This window comes from Gallinula chloropus, assembly GCF_964237585.1.
Source record: "Gallinula chloropus genome assembly, chromosome: 17".
Lineage (NCBI taxonomy): Eukaryota > Metazoa > Chordata > Aves > Gruiformes > Rallidae > Gallinula > Gallinula chloropus.
Window position 1 is genome coordinate 485,216 of NC_140102.1, and position 17,821 is coordinate 503,036.

General features: G+C 57.2%; 1 protein-coding gene across 1 annotated transcript in view; it reads left to right on the forward strand.

Annotated features, from left to right (window-relative positions):
• The window catches only part of MN1 (MN1 proto-oncogene, transcriptional regulator), a 35,921-nt gene extending 32,463 nt beyond the window's left edge, over positions 1-3,458 (forward strand). Inside the window, exon 2 of the mRNA XM_084272026.1 lies at positions 381-3,458. Within this exon, the coding sequence (XP_084128152.1) occupies positions 381-565 (185 nt within the window). The 3' untranslated portion in view covers positions 566-3,458. The remainder of the gene's footprint in view (positions 1-380) is intronic.
• Positions 3,459-17,821: the final 14,363 nt, after the last annotated feature.

Genomic DNA, 17,821 nt, shown 5'->3' on the forward strand with positions numbered 1-17,821 from the left:
CTGCCTGGGAAGTTTCAGCACTGATTTTGGGTAGGGGTGCACAGGGGGTGCAAAGCCCCGGCTGTGCTGCCGTTCAGGACACACACAGCCGGGCGTGCGTACATCCCCTGTGCTCAGGCGTGTTGCTGGCTTACGTTAAAACAAGGGCTTGGGAAAGAGTATCTCTGGTGTTTCTCTGGCACGGTGAAACCATCTAGAGAGGCTCGCTGGGAAGGGGAAGGGGGACTGTGCCAGTGGGGGGTGCCAGGGGACGCGATGCTGGGGGTGCAGGAGCCGGGGCAGAGGCAGGTGCAGAGACACGGGGCCCATCTCCGCTCCCCGTGCGAGGTGAGGGGCTTGCATTGCACAGTTCTAACGCTCTCTCTGTGACCCCTTTCCAGCCCACGACCTTCCCCCGAGCAAGACCTCGGCGGCGGCGCAGACCGGCAGCCACCTGCAGTGCCTCTCGGTCCACTGCACGGACGACGTGGGCGAGGCGAAGGGCCGGACCGCGGTGCCGACGTGGAGGTCCCTGCACTCGGACATCTCCAACAGATTTGGGACTTTTGTGGCCGCCCTGACTTGAACAAAAGAAATTATTTTTTTCCTCTTTTTAATTTCCAAGGGCCGCTACTGCTAGGTGGACTATTTTTCTAGGTTGGTACCTGCTTAGTGGCATGTGGACTGGAAAGGGTTAATTTAAAGTAAACCTCAACTTTTTTTTAATCTTCTGCCACAGTATGTTACCAGTGTTAACCCTTCTGCAGTTAGCACACTTTTGCTTAAGATTTTCCTGCTAGACCACTTCTTCCCATTACTCTGTAACCTTGGCATACATTTATAGATGAGGCCTTTTCCTTTTCCATCTCAGCGTATGTCCAAGTCACGTACGTCATAATGAGACAGAGATCGTCCTCCTCCTCTTCTTCCTCATTTGCTTTGTTTCTCTTTTTTCCTTTTCTTTTTTGTTTTCTTTTGGTTTTGTTTTGCTTTGTTCAGTGCTTATTACGATGGTGATCCTGAAGAACAGCAGTTCAGGAATAAACGCCGGTTAAAGTGAAATGGTCATCATTATATTACGTATTGTATCGACACCCAGCTCTTGCCAGTCACATAGAACCAAACAGTTAATGCTCTGTTGAATATTCAGGCACCGAGCCTGCCCTTTCCTGAGAAAATGATGTTCTGTTGCTAATAACGTTCAGCCTCGTTTGCTCTCCGCCTCCTGCCGCGAGACGAGGATGCTCATTCCTGTGTTTACTCTGGTGCAGCCTGGAGACCGAGCTCTGTCATGAACGGGCCGGTTCAGGCACGGCCAGGAAGGTAGAGAGGTGTTTTTCTAAGTCAGTCCAACAGGAAGTTTACTTAATAACTCAGAGTCGTTATCTCCTCTGCTGAGGGACTCTGGCTCCCTCTCTGCTCCCTCTCTGCTCGCCAGGTGCAGTGGGGGCTGCTCCCCAGTGTGGCCGCAGCCTCCTGCTCCTGGTGATGCTCACACTGTTCCCACCTTGTCTCTGCTGGAGGAAAAAGTCCCCTGGAGCCACCACACACCTCCTGCCTGGCTGTCCCGTGGCCCTGTGTGCCGGCGTAGCTGGGGCTGCAGGTCCTGTCACCTGGAGCCCTGCCCGCCCAGCAGCACTGCCCGCTCAGCCTGTTTCTAGCTGAGGGAAGATGCTGTCTGGAGCAGGATGCAGCATCCTGTACATGGAGCTGTGGGGATACCCAGGCTCCTGCTGTTGCCATCCTGGGGCAGTGGCAGTGGTCAGGGGACAGCCCAAGAAGGGGGGCTGTGTGTCCACATCCATGTTTCCTAATCTGCCAGGGTGGGGACACCCCGCGTTAGACCCCCAAACTCATCTGCAGCCCCTTTTCCATGCGTCTTGGAGTGGTGTGACTCGCTGCACACAATGAAAGGAACGCTCTGCTTTCCTGCTCCCGGCAGATTGTGCTCGATCTAGAAGAGAGTTGGAAGCAAACCAGATAAAAACATGACTGTGGATGATCCGCCGCTCCCGTGGTCTTACATAACTGCCCAGTACCCGTGTCTCTCCTGTGCAGGGAGCACGAGCCGTCCTGCTCCCTTTCCTCTGCTCCCTGAAGCTTCGTAACATCGCTGGAGATTGAGGCTTTAGCTGGGAAGTAAAGGTCGGTCTCTCTGTGGTTATTTATTGCTTGTCAGGCATTTGCAAGCGTGTCCCTCCTTCAGGGATGGAGTCTGGAGACTGCTCTGTACTTTATCTCCTGTGATTGTGCTGGGCCTTGAATTCTTTTGAAGTAACACTCTCAGTAGACACCAGTGGAGAGGGAGTTCTGCCTAAAATGCCAGTGGCAGGGGGTGGTGGGAAACCCTCGCTCTCGGTCACAAGTGGCTTCGGAGAGCCTGGCAGTGTGTTAGTTGAACGTGCTCTTGGTAACCATGCATGGATTGATTTCCTCTCTCAGGTCTGGTCAGAGACTTGACGGTAGATAAATTTGGGAATTTGAGCCTTGATTTTTCCATGTTGTTTTTCTTTGTGTTGAAGCTGGAGCTGCTGCGAGGATGAGGACTTGGGCCCATCCTGGAGCGATTGGTTGCGGAGCTGCCTCACGCCGGCCTGGCTGGGGACGATTTGTACCCTCCCTAGGTGTGTGTGCTGCCCTGAGCTCTGTGCTCTCCCTGTCCCTGCCAGGAGACCTCACCGTCCCTGGGAAAGTCTCTCCTGGTAGAGTAACACTTGTCAGCCCCCGCTCCAGAAGATGCCTCTTTGCCTGTGATTTCTTAAATCCCATTCACCCAAATCCGTGTTTAACGTTGAACTTTCTGGGCGTTTCACTTCAGATCCTGTCTGGCAGCGTGCTTGGTGCTGCTGAGCTGCGGGCTCTGTGAGCTGGGCGAGCGCTGTGCGCTGGGTTCAGTCCACAGCCCACAGGTCCCCATCTGGGCAGCTCTGGCCCAGGAGCAGCCCAGTGAACACAGGCTGGGGCGTGTAGGAAGAGTTCAGGGCCGGTCGGTGGCATTCCTGTTGAGGAGTGCAGCCCCATGGCTTGCTGCTCTTTGTTTTTAGTTTTTCCTGCTGCATTCAAGAGAACAGGTTTTTCAGGCTTCCTGAGGTCAGGGATGCACACCCTGCTAGGGAAGAGACCTTTCAGCCAGCATCAAACCCTTCAGATGGCTTTTAAAGAGAAACCTCCCCTAAGCAGAAGCTGGGTGACTCAGTGGGTCTCACCCTCCCTCTGCTCCTGGTTTGCTCTCTGCTGCGTGGGCTTCTCTCTCTCCTGGAGCTGTTCTCATCCTCTTGTGACGTTCTCTTCACTCCCTCTCAGAAGCACAAAGCAGAAGCCATTCTGTAGAACCCGGGGCAGTCCTGGCGGGCAGAGATCCTGGGCGATGAGGAGGAGGGACAGGCTGTACTGCAGCCAGGGGACTGAGTCTTCAGCTGTCACAGGACAGTGTGTGGGCTGTGGGGCTGCTGCTGTGTAGCCGGCACCACTGGGCCTGTGGGGTGGGCGCAGGGGGAGGAAGGGATTTCTAGATGGGGAGGAGTTAAAAACTGTGGGTGACCATCTTCTGGGCCTGGGGTCCGTGTAGTTAGCTGAGTGATCCGGTCACAGGCAGTCCTGGTGCTAACCTCCCACCCCCTCCATCCCACTTCATTTAAGTGACCTTATCGACCGAGCGAAGGAGCGCTGTGAGCCCAGCTCAGGGCCACTGGTGGCGATGCCAGGACCAGCCTGCGCTTGGCCAGAGACCAGAACAGAATCGGTACGTGTGAGTGGCCAGTGCAGGCATCACGTCCTGCTCCTTACCTGCTGGAGCTGGTCTGGCAGCGCTTGAGAGGCTGTGGCTTTGTCACACAGCTCCTGTTGCCTGCAGTGATCTCATTGTCCTGATTGTCCCCGTTAATTGGATGCTGAACGTGCTGAATATTTTTTAATCATGTATAAAATATCAGTGTAGCCCTACATGGTGAGAATTGAGCTGATTTACCTTTGTGAACAATAATACTTCCCATGTTTGAGAGCTGTAGGTAAAAGCCTGTTGTGTGAGAGGTAAGTTGCACTCTTGTGTGGAGAGGTAAACTGAGGCACGGGCAGCGACAACCCAGGCTGAGTCAAAGGCATGTCGGTGGCAGAGCTGAGCTCACCTGAGGTCTGAGCTCTGCTCACAGCCCCTGCTGAGCCGCATGGCTCGAGGCTTGTTTCCTTCCCTGGATAAGCTGGTCACATCCCACGAGCTGCTGGTGTCTGGGTACAGCCCACGGCTGCACAGCGCTTCCAGACAGACCCTGTGCCAAGTCAGACCTGTGGTAGATGTACTGTTAGGGTGGGCACCACCTCACTCTGTATCAGGAACAACAGCTATGAGTGGCTACGAGTTGTTTTGTTTGGGAGGCTTCTCCCTGCCTTGTGCCCGGCGCTGGGCAGGAGGGAGCTGGGCTGGGGCATCGCTGACCCCTTGGGTGTTTGTTACAAGAACTTGCAGGTGACTCGCAGCAGCAAACTGAGCCAACTCTTCCTCGGGGCCGTGAGGAGTGGTGAGCTGCCCCTGGCTAGAGATGGGCCTTGTTTAGGGAACCTCTGGGGAACCTGCCCCGGGTCGCCGTGTCCTGGGGCTGCTGGGCCTGTGTCACCCCAGCTCGGCGGTTCGGGCGGCAGTGAGAGGGACGGTGTCTCCCGTCGGGTGTCAGTCTGGGTGGTTACAGGTGTCCCACATCTGTGTGCCTGCGCCGGCATCCCGAGGCCAGTGGCCCCCCAGACCGGGAGCCAGGGCCGGGCACCAGCGGAAGGGAAACTGTTCCCGCTCTGTGAGTAGGATGGGGGGGGGGGGTGAGCACGGGTCAGCGGGGGCAGGAGGTGGGAACACAACCGCTGGGTCTGGAGTGGGTTTGTTACCTGCAGCGTAAGGACTCAGCTCCGAGAGTCACAGCTGGTGGGTGGATGGTGTGTAGGAGCACATCCCATTTTTATAGAATTGTTTCTCCTTTATTGCTTAAGGCTAATGGAGGAAATAGTCTAATTTTGTCTTAGAAATTCTCTATTAAAATTGTTGGTTTGAGTCCATCCGCTCATAGATCCTGACTGATGAAACTGCAGGCTGTGATTTCCGGCAGTTACAACTTTATCACTATTCACTACCCAAGAATATTACAGCTTTAAAACAGCCTTAAGCAAAAGGATGTTATTTCTTTGTACTAAATTTGGTTCATGGAAAAGAAAAAAAAGAATTCAAAACACTGGTAATCCGTACTGCATAGCAAACTCTCCTGAACAATGTTATTGCACATGTAAAATATGAAAACTTGACTCTGCTGTGTGTTAGGCAATCCTGTAATCTTTTTTCTCTTTTTTTTTTTTTTTTGATTGTTAAATTCATTTCTTAAATGCTTGGTTGGAAGACTGTGACAATAGCTCATGAAATTGAGTGTTATTTTTCTTTTTTTTAAATATGTAAAGTGCAGTCTTCTGTATTCATGCATATTGTACATATCTGTATATGTTTTACTGAGCAACTAAATAACAATAAATATGATGTTAATGGTGACTATTGTATATTCCATGCCATGTTTGTTAATTATTTTCTAAGTCCTTTTCCCCAGAGGTGTGAGGAACCCAAGCGACGCCGTTCACACACAGGTAACCCTGAGCCCTGCCGTGGTCACAGCAAAAGTTGTTGGTGATTTGGGGTGACCCCCACTGACAGGCCCTGGCTGGGGGCTGCCGGGCTGGGTGGGGGACGCGTTTTGGGCTGGTGCTCCTGGGCTTGGCCAGTTCCCCTGGCAGGGAGGTGACCTGCTCTGGCAGCCTGGATGCACCGGTGCCAGCGGCTCCTGGTGCAGCGCCGCAGCCAGGCCCAGCCCCGCCGCAGCCAGGCCTAGCCTTGCACCCCAGCTCAGATGGTGATGGACACGGAGATCCCAAAGGTGGGAACTACCTGGAGTGGTCAGAATTGTCTCTTTAGCTGAGTCACTTCTCTGGTTCCACAGACAGCAAATCCGTGGGGTCTGCTGAGCTACCCCGTTGTAGTCAGTGGGGCTCAGTGAGCAAAAGGAACCTCCTCAGGAGCATTTTAGGAGCATCCTAAATGCATCCTGTATTTTAGGAGCATCCCCAGGTGCAAAAGGAGGTTCCTCCTGCCCTTATTATCCAGCTGGAGTGCTGGATCTTCCACAGCACTTCTGGCAAAAGTTTTGAGCTGGATCCTGCGACAAAAAGCAAGCAGGCTGGAGCTCTTACCAAAAGTCCCTTCAGCTCTGCCACCCAAACACCAGACTCAACCCTTTCACACTCCTGCGAGTTTCCCAAGGAGCCTGTCAGGAGATGTCAGGTGGTATTTCCCAGAGGAAGCAAGACCCTGTGCAAGAGCCCAGGCAGTGCTCAGGCACGTCGCTCTGCCCTGAAGAAACCCCGTGTCTTGCACTGGCAGGAGGCAGAGGAGGGTGCTCAGCCTCGCGCAGAGCGGCGGCACTCGGCACAGCACCGCGCTCCCTCGTGCGGGGTGACCTGCGGCGTCCCGCAGCCGGCGAGCTGAGCCCGCGTCTCGGCAGCGTCCCTCTGCGCCTGCATCACAGCGGGACTACAGCACCCAGACATCGTTCCATCCCTCTGCCTCCCTCCTCTGGGTCTGTACCCCTGAAGGTACCGCTGGAGAACTGGGACAGCTCTGAGGAGTGAGGGAGGAGGAAGCTTTGCTTCGACTCCAGCCGTGCCTTCGGTGCTCTCGTAGGGACAGGACCCAGACGAAGGGCCCCAAGCTCACCCCCCCTCACCTGCCTGGGCACAGAGGTCGCAGAGGTACTGACTTGACTATCAAAAGCTATTTTGTTGTGAAGTGTTCCCTTATTAACTCTGGCAATTATATCTGAGATACTTTGTAATTCTAGCTTTAAGAGTAACTTGCTTTCCTTCTGTGGCATCCTTCTGAGGCACAGGCCTGCTGCTGTCACAGCTTCTGCTCCTGGCTGTAAGTCGTGTGCATGTCGTGTCCTTCCCCAGCTTTGAGCTCAAAACCATTGAAATTGTTGACTTTTTTAAACTATTTTCTCTTAATTTGTGCTTTTTTTTTGATCCTGCGACAGAAGCATGAGCAGTGTGCCTGGCAGCTCTGCAGCCCCTCCCTGGCAGTGGAACCACAGGAGATGAGACCTTCCCCCAGCGCCTACAGCCACCAGTTTCCCTGTCGGACTGGGGACCAGGTTGGTGGCTGGGAGCTTCTGCCCATCCTCACTCTCACCGATGGCACCCGACCTCTCTCCAGCCCATCCCAAGAGACGCTCGCGGGACGGTGACCCCGTGTGTGGAGGCTGCTGGGACCCTCTCTGCTGCTGGGTATTTGAGACGTTCGGTGCAGCGTCAGGCTCGGTGCTTTGCCCGGATGCTGCTGGGGATTCTCTGGGCTGCTCTGCCCCCCGGGACTTTCTCTTCCAGCATTTCTCTACCTCCTCTGGTCACCTGTGGCTCTGGAGCTCAGACAGGGGGACAGACATTCCTGCAGCATGGCCGTGGCTGCAGCTGCCTTGGTGCTGCCTGGCACCGGCTGGGCAGGTCCCAGGGCCTGTGCCCCCCAGCCTGGGCGACACAGCACTGGTCCCAGTTAGTCTGGTATAACTGGCCAGCAGCTCTGTTAATTACTGGGTTCACACAGCTCCTCTGGTGACGGTGGCTGCTTCCCAGCTTCCTGTGCAGAGGCCCGGTGCCCGGAGTTTGGAGCCTCCCCAGCAGTTTTCGCTTGGTGGCTGATAACAGCACCCGTGTTCTGCTTGTGAGATGTCTGAGGACTGTGCTCAGGTGAGCCCTGCAACGCAGCGGTGGCAGCAGAGGTGGGGTCTGTCCTGAGCTTTTGCTGCCAGAGCTCATTAATGATAGAGCAGAAAGCGGAGGTGACGAGACCTGAAGAAAATCGTTTAGGTCATCTTTGGTTAATTAGTGCAGGATTGCTCCCTGTCCTCTTAGTCCCAGAGCTCTGACCAGCGCAGATAAAACTCTCAGAGCAGGAGAAGGGTTGGTAACCTTTCCATTAAAAAAATAAACACAACCAAGCAAGCCTTTACCCAGCTGTGGCGCGGGGAGAGTGCTGGGAGCGATGGAGGGGAAAGGGGCTGTGCTGGCACCACACGTGCAGGCAGCAGGGGTGCAGGGCAGCGCCTTGCAGGACCCCAATGGCCTTGGGACCTGGGACGGTGCGTGGGACGCGGGAGGTGGGAAGGGCGTTGCAGTGACACGAGGCCTGGCGGCCATCGCGTCGCCTCTTTGTTCACTGCTGCATCCTTCTTACATCACCGCCCCGAAAACTGCACAAGGGAGACGCGGTGAGCTGTGGGTTAATGTCAGCTGCGTCCTTTCAGGGCTGATGGTACCAACCCAGGCTCAGCACCTCCTGCAACATCGCCCTAAACTCCACGTTCCAGCGTTTGTGACAAGCTCCACTGCGAAGGAGCCCGAGGTTTGGTGTGCTGAGACTCGTGTACTGCTGAAACATCCTCGGGGGTTTGCAGTGCCTGGAGGTTGGCTGGCAGAGGTATTCAGTGCTGAGCTTCAGGAGGTGGGAACTTTTCTCAATTTCCTTTTATCCGCTGCAAAATGCCCCTCTCTCCCTTCCCCCTTTCTCCCCCCCACCCCCTTTTCTCTTTATAAAGCTGGAATTCTTCCAGACCCTGCTCTGGGCCTGCAAGAAAACTTTACTGTGTAAATTTGCTCTTTGTGTTGGGAGTCCTTTGTTTAAACAGCATTGTGAGCTTGCTGGGGAGGGATGGAAAGAGGGGGAGCTGGGAGGAAGAATTTGAAAAGCCCTGACCCCTGATGAATAAAATCCAGCACATTAACACATTCTTCAATAAATTCATGATTGCAGATAAGGTGGGAGTCCCCAGGGCCGGGCTTTTCATTAACCCCCTGCTGCCTAACCCAAACAGACGGCAGTGTTTTGTTAGCGCGCTAGGACAAGCAGACCCCTTTTGTGGCGCAGGGGCCGGGCGCGCATGGGGAGATCTCCTATAGGAAGCCAGGTTACAAAATGGGACTCTATTTCAGAACAAACTCCTTTTGGTTAGTTTGATGAGATTACAGAAGGGAAAAGGCTTTAACAAGGGGCTTATTGAAGCTAAGTAACTGTTCTGAATACAGTGGGGACCGGGGCAGAAAACAGATGATTCCCAAGTAAATAGGCGCCTCTACAGTATGGCTGGAACCACAGAGCCTGATGAGCTGGGCGTGGGGATGCTGGGAGGTGTGAACACGTGTGGGACCCCTGTGACAACCTGCACATGGCACCGGGTGTGCGGCGTGGCGTGTGGGTGCGACAAGGAAGGGACGTGTCGGCACTGTGGCGCGGGTGCAGCGCTGCGCGTGCACGTGGTGGAGTGAGGCTGGGGGGGCTCATCACTCACCTCCTCCTGCCTCATGGAATGAGCTCTCAAAATGCCCCCTGCTCCCCACTAGAAAGGTTTTCTGGGTTGTTTAGTAGAATATTTACATTTTCTAATGGTCTGAATGTGGTAGCTTCTGTTCCCAGGTCTTGGAGTATCACCCAGCCCAAAGATAGGTGCTTTGGGATGAAACCCGTGAGGCAGCCTCAGACTCCCACTGCCGGGCAATAACCACGCCGTGCCCTGTGTCATGTGTGGCTGTGCTTGCACGGCACTGCCCACCTCCTGAGGGGGAACATGCAGGCTCCAAGCCTGTCACAGAACAGCTCATGCTCAAGCCGAGTGAACCCTGTCCCTGGGGAGTAAAACCTGTACTCTGCGTGGGGCCCGGCGTGGCTGCACACAGATCCAGCCCCTGCTGCGGACGATGGCTGGCTGCATGTCCTGCCTGGAGACAGCACTTCTGCACGAGGGCCCTGCAGCACGCTGGAGGCTGCAGGCAGTGTCAGCCTGACAGCCCCTTCCTCCTGACGCTGCAGTCCCAGCCTGCTTCTGATGCAGGCTTTGGTGAGCGCTTCCCTTTGCCTGCCATGGGCAATGCTAACACAAGCGTTCTGTTGATTTCCACAGAAAGGATCCACTCTCTTTCAGAGGAACCGAAGATGCTCCAGGTCTGACTGGCCCCACTGGCATCTCCGTTGGCAAATGCAGGGAAACACCATGCACCTACGTGGCTGAACCTTCCTAGGGAAAACATGAGGAAGGAGCTGTCCTCCCCTGCAGTCTGGATTGCAGCAGCACCCTGCCCCTGCTCACGCCAGGTAAAGCCTCAGGCTTCGTGCTGTGCTCACCTGCTTGGCTGGGGCTCCGGCAGCGCCGGGAAGTGGGTGTGATGTGGGGGCCAAAAAGCCCAGAGAAGCAAATGCCCTTTCTGCTGTGCCCCCTCCCTCCCGGCAGCGCGGGGAGCCGACGCGGTGGGGCTGCTTCAAACTATTCCAGTTTCCGAGGTTAATAGAGAGGAGACGTGTGTTATATTTGTAATTAAATCAATTCACGGACCCTCAAGGTCCCTTATTCTTGATGCAGGGAGATCAGGAATTGTCAGTTCCCCTAATTAACGGCTGATACCCTGGGCCCTGAGATCTCCCTGCGTGGAGCACAACGCTCGGCACGGGTTTCGGCCTGAAATAACCCCAGTGCCTCGTGCGGCCTGTCAGGAACGCCCGAGCCTGTTTGCCTTGCAAGCCCGAAACACGTTATCAGGGCTCTTGCTTCCAGGCCGGGTGAAGGCAGCCCATTGTGTTGAGATTACTGCTGCTCCAGTGCAATTCCGTATTTTACCGTTGGCAAGAAGCACCTGGAAAGAGGAAAAACCTGGTGTTTGGGGTGGGTGGGCGGGGTGGGCTCAGGCCCTGTTTGTGGGTGCCTGTGAACTGCTGCCTGTCCTGCCCCGTGCCAGGCTGAGCCGCTTTCCCCTCCGGACACCCCAAAAGCCCCTCCCGGCCCTGCGCTCCTCGCAGGGGGAGCAGGTCTAATGTTTTGCACACATGGCTCTGCGGGGCTGACATGTTTGACTGGAAGGAGCAATCGCAGCTCCTTCCCATGGAAAATCCATCTGTTCCCCTGCATTCCCTGGTGCGTGGGGTCTCGGTGCTGGGGCGGGGGCGACGGCAGAGCGGGTATTATTTGCCGTGCACCCTGCTCGGCTGAGTGACGCTGTGCTGTGCTGGAGGTGGTTAGGAGGGGTCGCCCCGGCATGTTCCCCCCCCTTCCTTTTCCTTCACTTATTATTTGAGACTGGCTTTGTAAGACAAGCCTATTTTTTACATGTCGGGGCCATGTTATTCATTCCCTTCGGCTGTGTTAGTGCTCTGCAGAGGGCTGCGGAGCCCCTTGGAAAAGCCCCGAGGGCAGCCTGCGCCGCAGGGCCAGGGCCCAGGTGCCGGGGCCGGGCTCAGCAGCGGGGGGCTGCAGAAAGGGTCTTTTCAGAGGGAGGTCTGGGGATTAATCTGAAGGTTTTGTGGGTTTTTTTTTTTCCCCTGGAATAATTTAAGTTGAGCTCTTTTCAGACACCAGTAACCCTGCAGCAGGACTGCAGAGGGATGGTCACAAGGCAGCGGGAACACGCTCGCCGGTTCCCAGCCGGCCCCAGGACCCCCGAGCTGGCCGTGGGTGCCGGCAGTGGGATCGCTGCCCGTGCTGGGGGAGCTGCAAGGACTGCGGCCTCGGCTGGTGTCTGCTCACCTCAGAACGATGCCGGTTCTGGGTTGGCTCCCTCACAGACTGGCAGTACGAGCTGGTGCCAGCAGCCCACGGCACAGACTGGGGTGTTGTTGCTCTCCAACCAGAGCAGGCGGCCGTTGACCAGTCGATAACTGATGGTAACAGGCCCGGCTGCCGGCCTGGCTGGGTGGGAGGTCAGAGATCAGCCCGGGCACTGCGCCCTAGCTCTGGGCACCCAGAGCTGCCCGTGCAGCCACATCCCGGGCAGGGCATCCCGCACCCTCTGCTCCAAAATAACACAGGGCACAGGTAGCTGCTGGCCTGACAGCGAAGGTGTTTTATCCTCATCTGAGCTTTCAGAAGTATCCCTTTTGCTGTGATTTACTGAGCACGGTGAGGCCAGCGAGCGGGACAGGTCCAGCGCCGCTCCCAGGGACTGTTCTGGTTACAGCTGCAGCGGGGCTGGCTCGGCCCCTCAGCACTCCAAAGGCTGTTTGTGTTTGATGGGCTGATGCGTATCAAATGCAATCCAGCTTCCCACTGTCTGCTCTGTCAGCCCCCTGATGCTGGCCTTTGACAGATAAAGCACCCCCTCCCCGAATTTCTGATTTCACACTGATGCACAAACATTCTCTGGCAATTTGAGCCCATTGTATTAAAGTAGTTAAATTCCTTAAGCATGTGCCTCTGAGAATACAGTGGTGATATTCATTACAGAGATACCAGTGTGGTGGCAGTGCTGGCTATCTGGCCAGGAGAGCCAGAGCAGTGACAAGGAACTGAGCCCCAGGAACGCTCCTTCCCAGGCCACAGATCTGCCACCAGCGCAGAGCCACGGACGCTGCAGCACGTCCTGAACCATGCTGACCCCTTCACCCTCTGTAGCATGGCTGTGGGGTGCACATCCCTGTGTCCTAGTGTGGACCCCATCCCCTGCACGGCTGAAGAAGCCCCGGGAGTCTGGGGTGTGGGCTGGCTGCTGTGGCAGCAGGGAGGGGAATGAGGGAGTGTTAAAACTTGAGTCTTTCTTGCAGAGCACCTTTGCCTTCAGGTTGGACCTCGGAGAAAGCACCCTGGCCATCCTGATTTCAGTACGTTGTGGGACTTGGCTACTGGACCTGGCCTGGAAGCCTCTTTCACTGCCCAAGATTGCTCGCTGGCTCCAGGAGCAGCCTGGGAACAAGGAAAAAAGGTCCCAGGAAGGGAAGCAGCTTTGGCAAATGTGAGAAGTTAATTATTCTTTGCTAGGCAGGAGAGCGGGGGGCTGGGGGGGGGGGGCACCCTCACTGGGGTCTGTTACAGTGCTGCATCTGATCTGCTGGCCCTGGCCTCAGAAACTACCCTGTGCGATGTAGTCACTTGTGAGTTAAGATTTAGTTTCAAATGTCTGAAGTTATTATTGATGCTTGAAAAGGTTACATCTGCAACTCATTTTCTATGTCATTGACGTTCTTTTCTGACAAATAATTTCAGAAATATGCAGCAAAATGTTCTGGCCCACGAATGCTGCTGCTCACCAAGGGTGCAGACCACATCTTTACACGTTTGGTGAGGGAAAGCTTAACTCCTCCTGTGCTCTGGCTGCGCTGGCTGCCTCGGCGAGGCCCCGGGCTGCTGACCAGGCCTTGCTGCCAACACGGCGCCCACGTGTGCGACGCGCGGCACGGCGAGCGGAGGGCACGGGGGCAGCAGCACAGTCCCCTCCAGCACTCTCCGTCGGGTCTGGCACGGGATGGGGCTCTGGAGGGCTGGTCCAGTGCTCAGTGCACGACGGAAAGCCAAGGGGAGAAAGCAGCAGGTGACCTGTTCTAAGTGACAGACCCGGCTTTGGTTCCAGAGAGACCGTTGGACACGGATACTCCGGAGTGCCGGAGCTCTGTAGGTTGGTTGGCACCTGGGCTGTACAGCACAGACCTTACGTGGTGTCAAGGCTTGGCAAGGTTTCAGACACCAATCAAGCAATAGATCTGAACTGCTTTGCTCATTCTGTGGGGACACCCAGGTGCTGCTCTTGCCCCTGTGTCCTGACGCACCGCTCATGGCCGGGCCGCTCTGTGCCTGGGATCCGCTGCTCCTGGCAGCTGCACAGCAGCCAAGGAAGAGCTTTCCCTGGGCTTCCCAGCTGCTGTCACAATGTGGTAATGATTTCAGGGAGACATAATCCAGACTGTTTGAATGAGAAAGTAATAAGTGACCTTGGCTTTCTGGTTAATGCCCAGGTGGATGAAGGGGAAATAATAGAGAGTTGCCTCCTAGGAATCATCATCAAAGCCGTAATTTGCTTTGGAAGGTGGAACTTGTCTTTTTATTTACCAAGCACTGCTGATGTCCAAGATAACATTTATATCAGATGGGAGTTTTTAAAGTGCTGCTTAGACAGGGCTGCTGACCTTCTTCTGGTCTTATTAAATGTTATGCATTTGACACGCTCTCTCCTGTTATCTAAATTACCAGCCTGGCTGAGAAAGGTGGCTGCTGCAGTGCACTGGGTGAGGCAAGATGTCATCGAGTGTCTCTGCTTGATGTGCCTTTGCAGGCAGAGCTCAGCGGGAACTTGGCTATTGGGATGAAAGCCCCAGCTTAACCTATGGGCGGTTTGAAATAACTTCATTGTGGAGTGGTATCCAGAGTGAAGATGGGACTCGGCAGGAACGCTTCCCTTTCGCCAGCTTGCCTTTGTTGTTGCTGCTCTGGTGAATATTAAGAGGGGTTGCTGACCCTTGCAAGCCCGTGACCTCTGTATCTGAAAGGCTGGTGGGGCTGAGCCTTCTTCTCAGTCTCCCCGGGCCAGGCTTTCCCCGGCGCTCGCCTCTCTTCGGCAGCGTGACACTATGGAAACACAGGCTATGGAAATGCCCCTGCAGAGCTGCCACCCTCGGTGTGCTCCCACCATGCGTGGCTGCCCGCGCCGCTCTGCACCCCTCGGGCAGGGGAAGGGCGTCAGCAGGCAGCCCGGCTCGCAGCCCGCACGACCCGCTGGGCCTGTGCCGGATAGAAAGGCCCAGAGAGCCAGAGGAGACTTCTCTGGGAAGAGTGTGGGAGGCAGGCAGGCAGCTGCAGGCTGCGGCTGATGGAAGGAGACTGCACAGGGAAGGCTGTGGTGACTCACCTGAACGGCTCATCGGCTGGGTGCCACCACACAGCGCCCACAGGCTGCCCGGCCATCACCTGCCACCTTAACGCCTGGTTCTCCCATCACAAAGGGAGATACCTAACACACCATTCCTTGGGTTTGGGGAAGGCAAAGCAGGGCACCAGGGTTTAATTTTACAGCGTCTCCCTGCACAGCCTGAGCGTGTGCTTGGAGCTGCAGGTTCTTGTTCCCCTGTGGTAGCTCTTGCTGAGGCTGGGCAAGCTGCAGCGAGGATACAACAGAGCTGCAGGGTTTTACCTCACGTGACAGGAGTCTGCTGTCAGATAGGTGTCGGGATGGCTTGTTCCCAGCTTTCAAATTGCAGAGAGCTAGCAGCCTGCCAGGTGATTGCCCGTGACTTCAATCTAAAGGCATCTGTGGGCTGCACAGAAAGGAACCGCTCCAGTCTCCCAAAACGCCTGTTGGGAACCAGGAATGTTCCCTTTGGAAAGCAGGACAATGCAGTTATGGGGAGGAGGGACTGCTGGTGAGCTGCAGAGTGCCCTCAGGGAAATGAGGGATCCGAGGTGGGTGTTCCCCAGAACTGGACACGGGTGCCTCGTGTCAGAGCCAGACTGTGCTGCGGATGTCACAGGGAAGGCAACACACTGTGGAGCAAGTCTTCTGCCCCCCACGCTCCTCGTGCTCACACCAGTGAAGCAGTGAGGGGTGAGTGTGATGCACCTCGTCACCAGCAGCCCTTGGAGTTTAAGCCGATACACTGTGCCTCTGGAGAAGCCTGAGGGCTGGAAGCTCTGGCTCCAAACCCTGTGCTTAAACAGTTAATTATTTCTTCTCCTGTTTTGTGAGGGGGTGTGCAGCGAGGCAAGACAACAACTTCACAAATTGGATCTTTTTCGGTTAACGCAGCTGACTTCAGCCCCCAAAGTCCTTTTCATGGCTGTTAGAAAAACATACCACAACGGTGGATTGTGACACAGTGATAGCAGTCTGTCTCTCTCATCTGGATTTTGAATGCTTTTCTTAATGACAGTAAATATTTGTCCTTCAGCGAACAGAGGTGTCTTTTCTGAAGCACTCCTAGCATCCTGGATTACTGTAATTTAGCTCCTGTATTTGTGTTTTACACTTGTGTTTTTCCCGTCTCACTTTTGTTCTCGCTCTGCAGCGCCGAGGGGCTGACACTGGACCAGCGCCTGCTCATGCGGCACCGTCCGCGGGGCGGGACCGCGCCGCCCGCCCTCGCCGCTCCAGCTGGGAGCCTGGTGCGGGCGGAGGCCTGTCAGAAGAGCCTCTCGCCAGGGCCCTGCCCCAGCAGCCCTCGAGATTCCCTGCGCTGCTCTCCCTTCAGGGACCCCGGCGGCCTGAGCGCTGTCCGAGGGCGCTCCCGGCCGCTCCGGGAGGTGAGGGGCTCCCCAGGATGTTTCCCGGTCACCGCGGCCGCGCGAGGCAGCGGGTGCCGGGCTCGCGCAGCCCAGCGACTGCCTCGGAGCCCCTGCGATGGGCAGTGACGGGATGCCGGGTGGGCTCGTACCGCACCGCTGGCGGCTGCCGCCCCCTTCCCGCTCCCCGCAGCCCACGGGCGCGTTTGAACGTTCACGGTGCGCGGGGAAGCTCCTTCCGACCCCGGAAACACCCTCCCGGCGCCCTGCGGGCTGCGGGCTGCCGGCACAGGGCGCTGCTGACCGGGCTGGGCCCCGCCGCGGCCCGTGGGGGTGCGGGGCGGCCGGGGCGCCGGGCTCGCTCCTGTGGGACGAGGCCTGACCCGGCCCGGCGGCTCCGGGCCCGGGTGTCCCCGCGTCCCCCGGGTCCCCCGCAGCCGCCCGGGACGCGCATCGGGCCCGCTGCGGAGAGACGCGGAGAGAGCGCTCCTGGGCTCCCATTGGCTGTGCCCTGGCCAATCCCAGGTGGCCCCGCCCCCAGCAGCTATATATGGGCCGATCACAAGGTTCGCGCCTCGGCTTCGTTGGGATCCGTCCCGCCCCGTGTGACGCGAATGGCGCTCGGGCCTCGCCGCCTCCCGGACCCTGCCGCTCCCGGAGCCCCGCCGCCGCCCCCCGGACCCTCCCGGGCCCTGCCGCTCCCGGAGCCCCGCCGCCGCCTCCCGGGCCCTGCCGCTCCGTGGCCGCTGCCACCGCCTCCCGGTCTCTCCCACCGACCGCTCCCGGCTCCCGCCGCTGCCCCCGTCTCCCGAGCCGGTGTCCCGGGCACGGGCTCCCGCGCAGGTGAGCGCTCGCCGCGGTTCGCCGGCGCTGGCCGTGCCCGGCTCGGCCCCGGGGGTGGCCGCTGCGAGCCGGCTGCCGCTGGCCGGGGGGGCGGGCGGGCTCGGGGGTCGTCGGGCCCAGCACGTGCCGTGCCCGTGCGCGCTGGGCGTGGGGGGCTGTGGGGCGATGCTCTGCTCCGAGCTCTCTCCTGCCTGTCGCTAGAAGCTTCCTGCGCGTCTCCAGCCCGGGTTGCTCCAGGCCCGCTCCTCCCTCTGTGTTCCCACGGCAGTTTGCCATCCCCTCGGTTCCCATGTGCCTTTCCCTTCCCCTCCCGTGCTGTCAGTGGAGCGTCTGTGTGCCTGTCTTCGAGGCTGGGCAGAGCTGGCGTCCCTCGTGGGGATGGGTCTGCCGTGCTCTGTCAGTCCCCGGTGCTTTGCCCCTGTTCTGGGTGGGCTCGTCCTTCCCAAGCCTGTCTGAGTGCTCCTCTGGTGATTTGCAGCCTCTGGTACTTGCAGTAGATGAGGAAACATTAAACAAAAACCTGTGAGAGAAGTGCAGATGAATTTCTGTGCGGTCTGGTGAAGGGAGGAGCCCTTCAGGGAAGGGGAAGTGTGAGGAGAGGTGTTCTTCAGCACACAGCTCTGCCCTGGTGCGTTCCTGCAGCCATACCCCATGCAGCCCTGCTTGGCTCTTGTCTTCGATGGCCTGAGATGGTCACTGTGGCCAAGGCAGTGATGTGTGAGTGTGGTGGCACCGCTCTGCGGGGACAGCATCAGCCCCTCCACACAGGGCTGTGGGGACCCTCACTGCCCGTGCTGCAGTCGCTGTGGCTGGGTGGCTTCCAGGGCCTGGGCTGGCAGGGCTGGGATGGAGCAGGGGAGCAGGCAGCGCTTCCCTGGGTGTGACCTTCCCAATCCACACAGGAGTGTTTGGAGGAGGGGAATTAATTAAAGCTACTTGATAGATTTCTTGCTTGGATG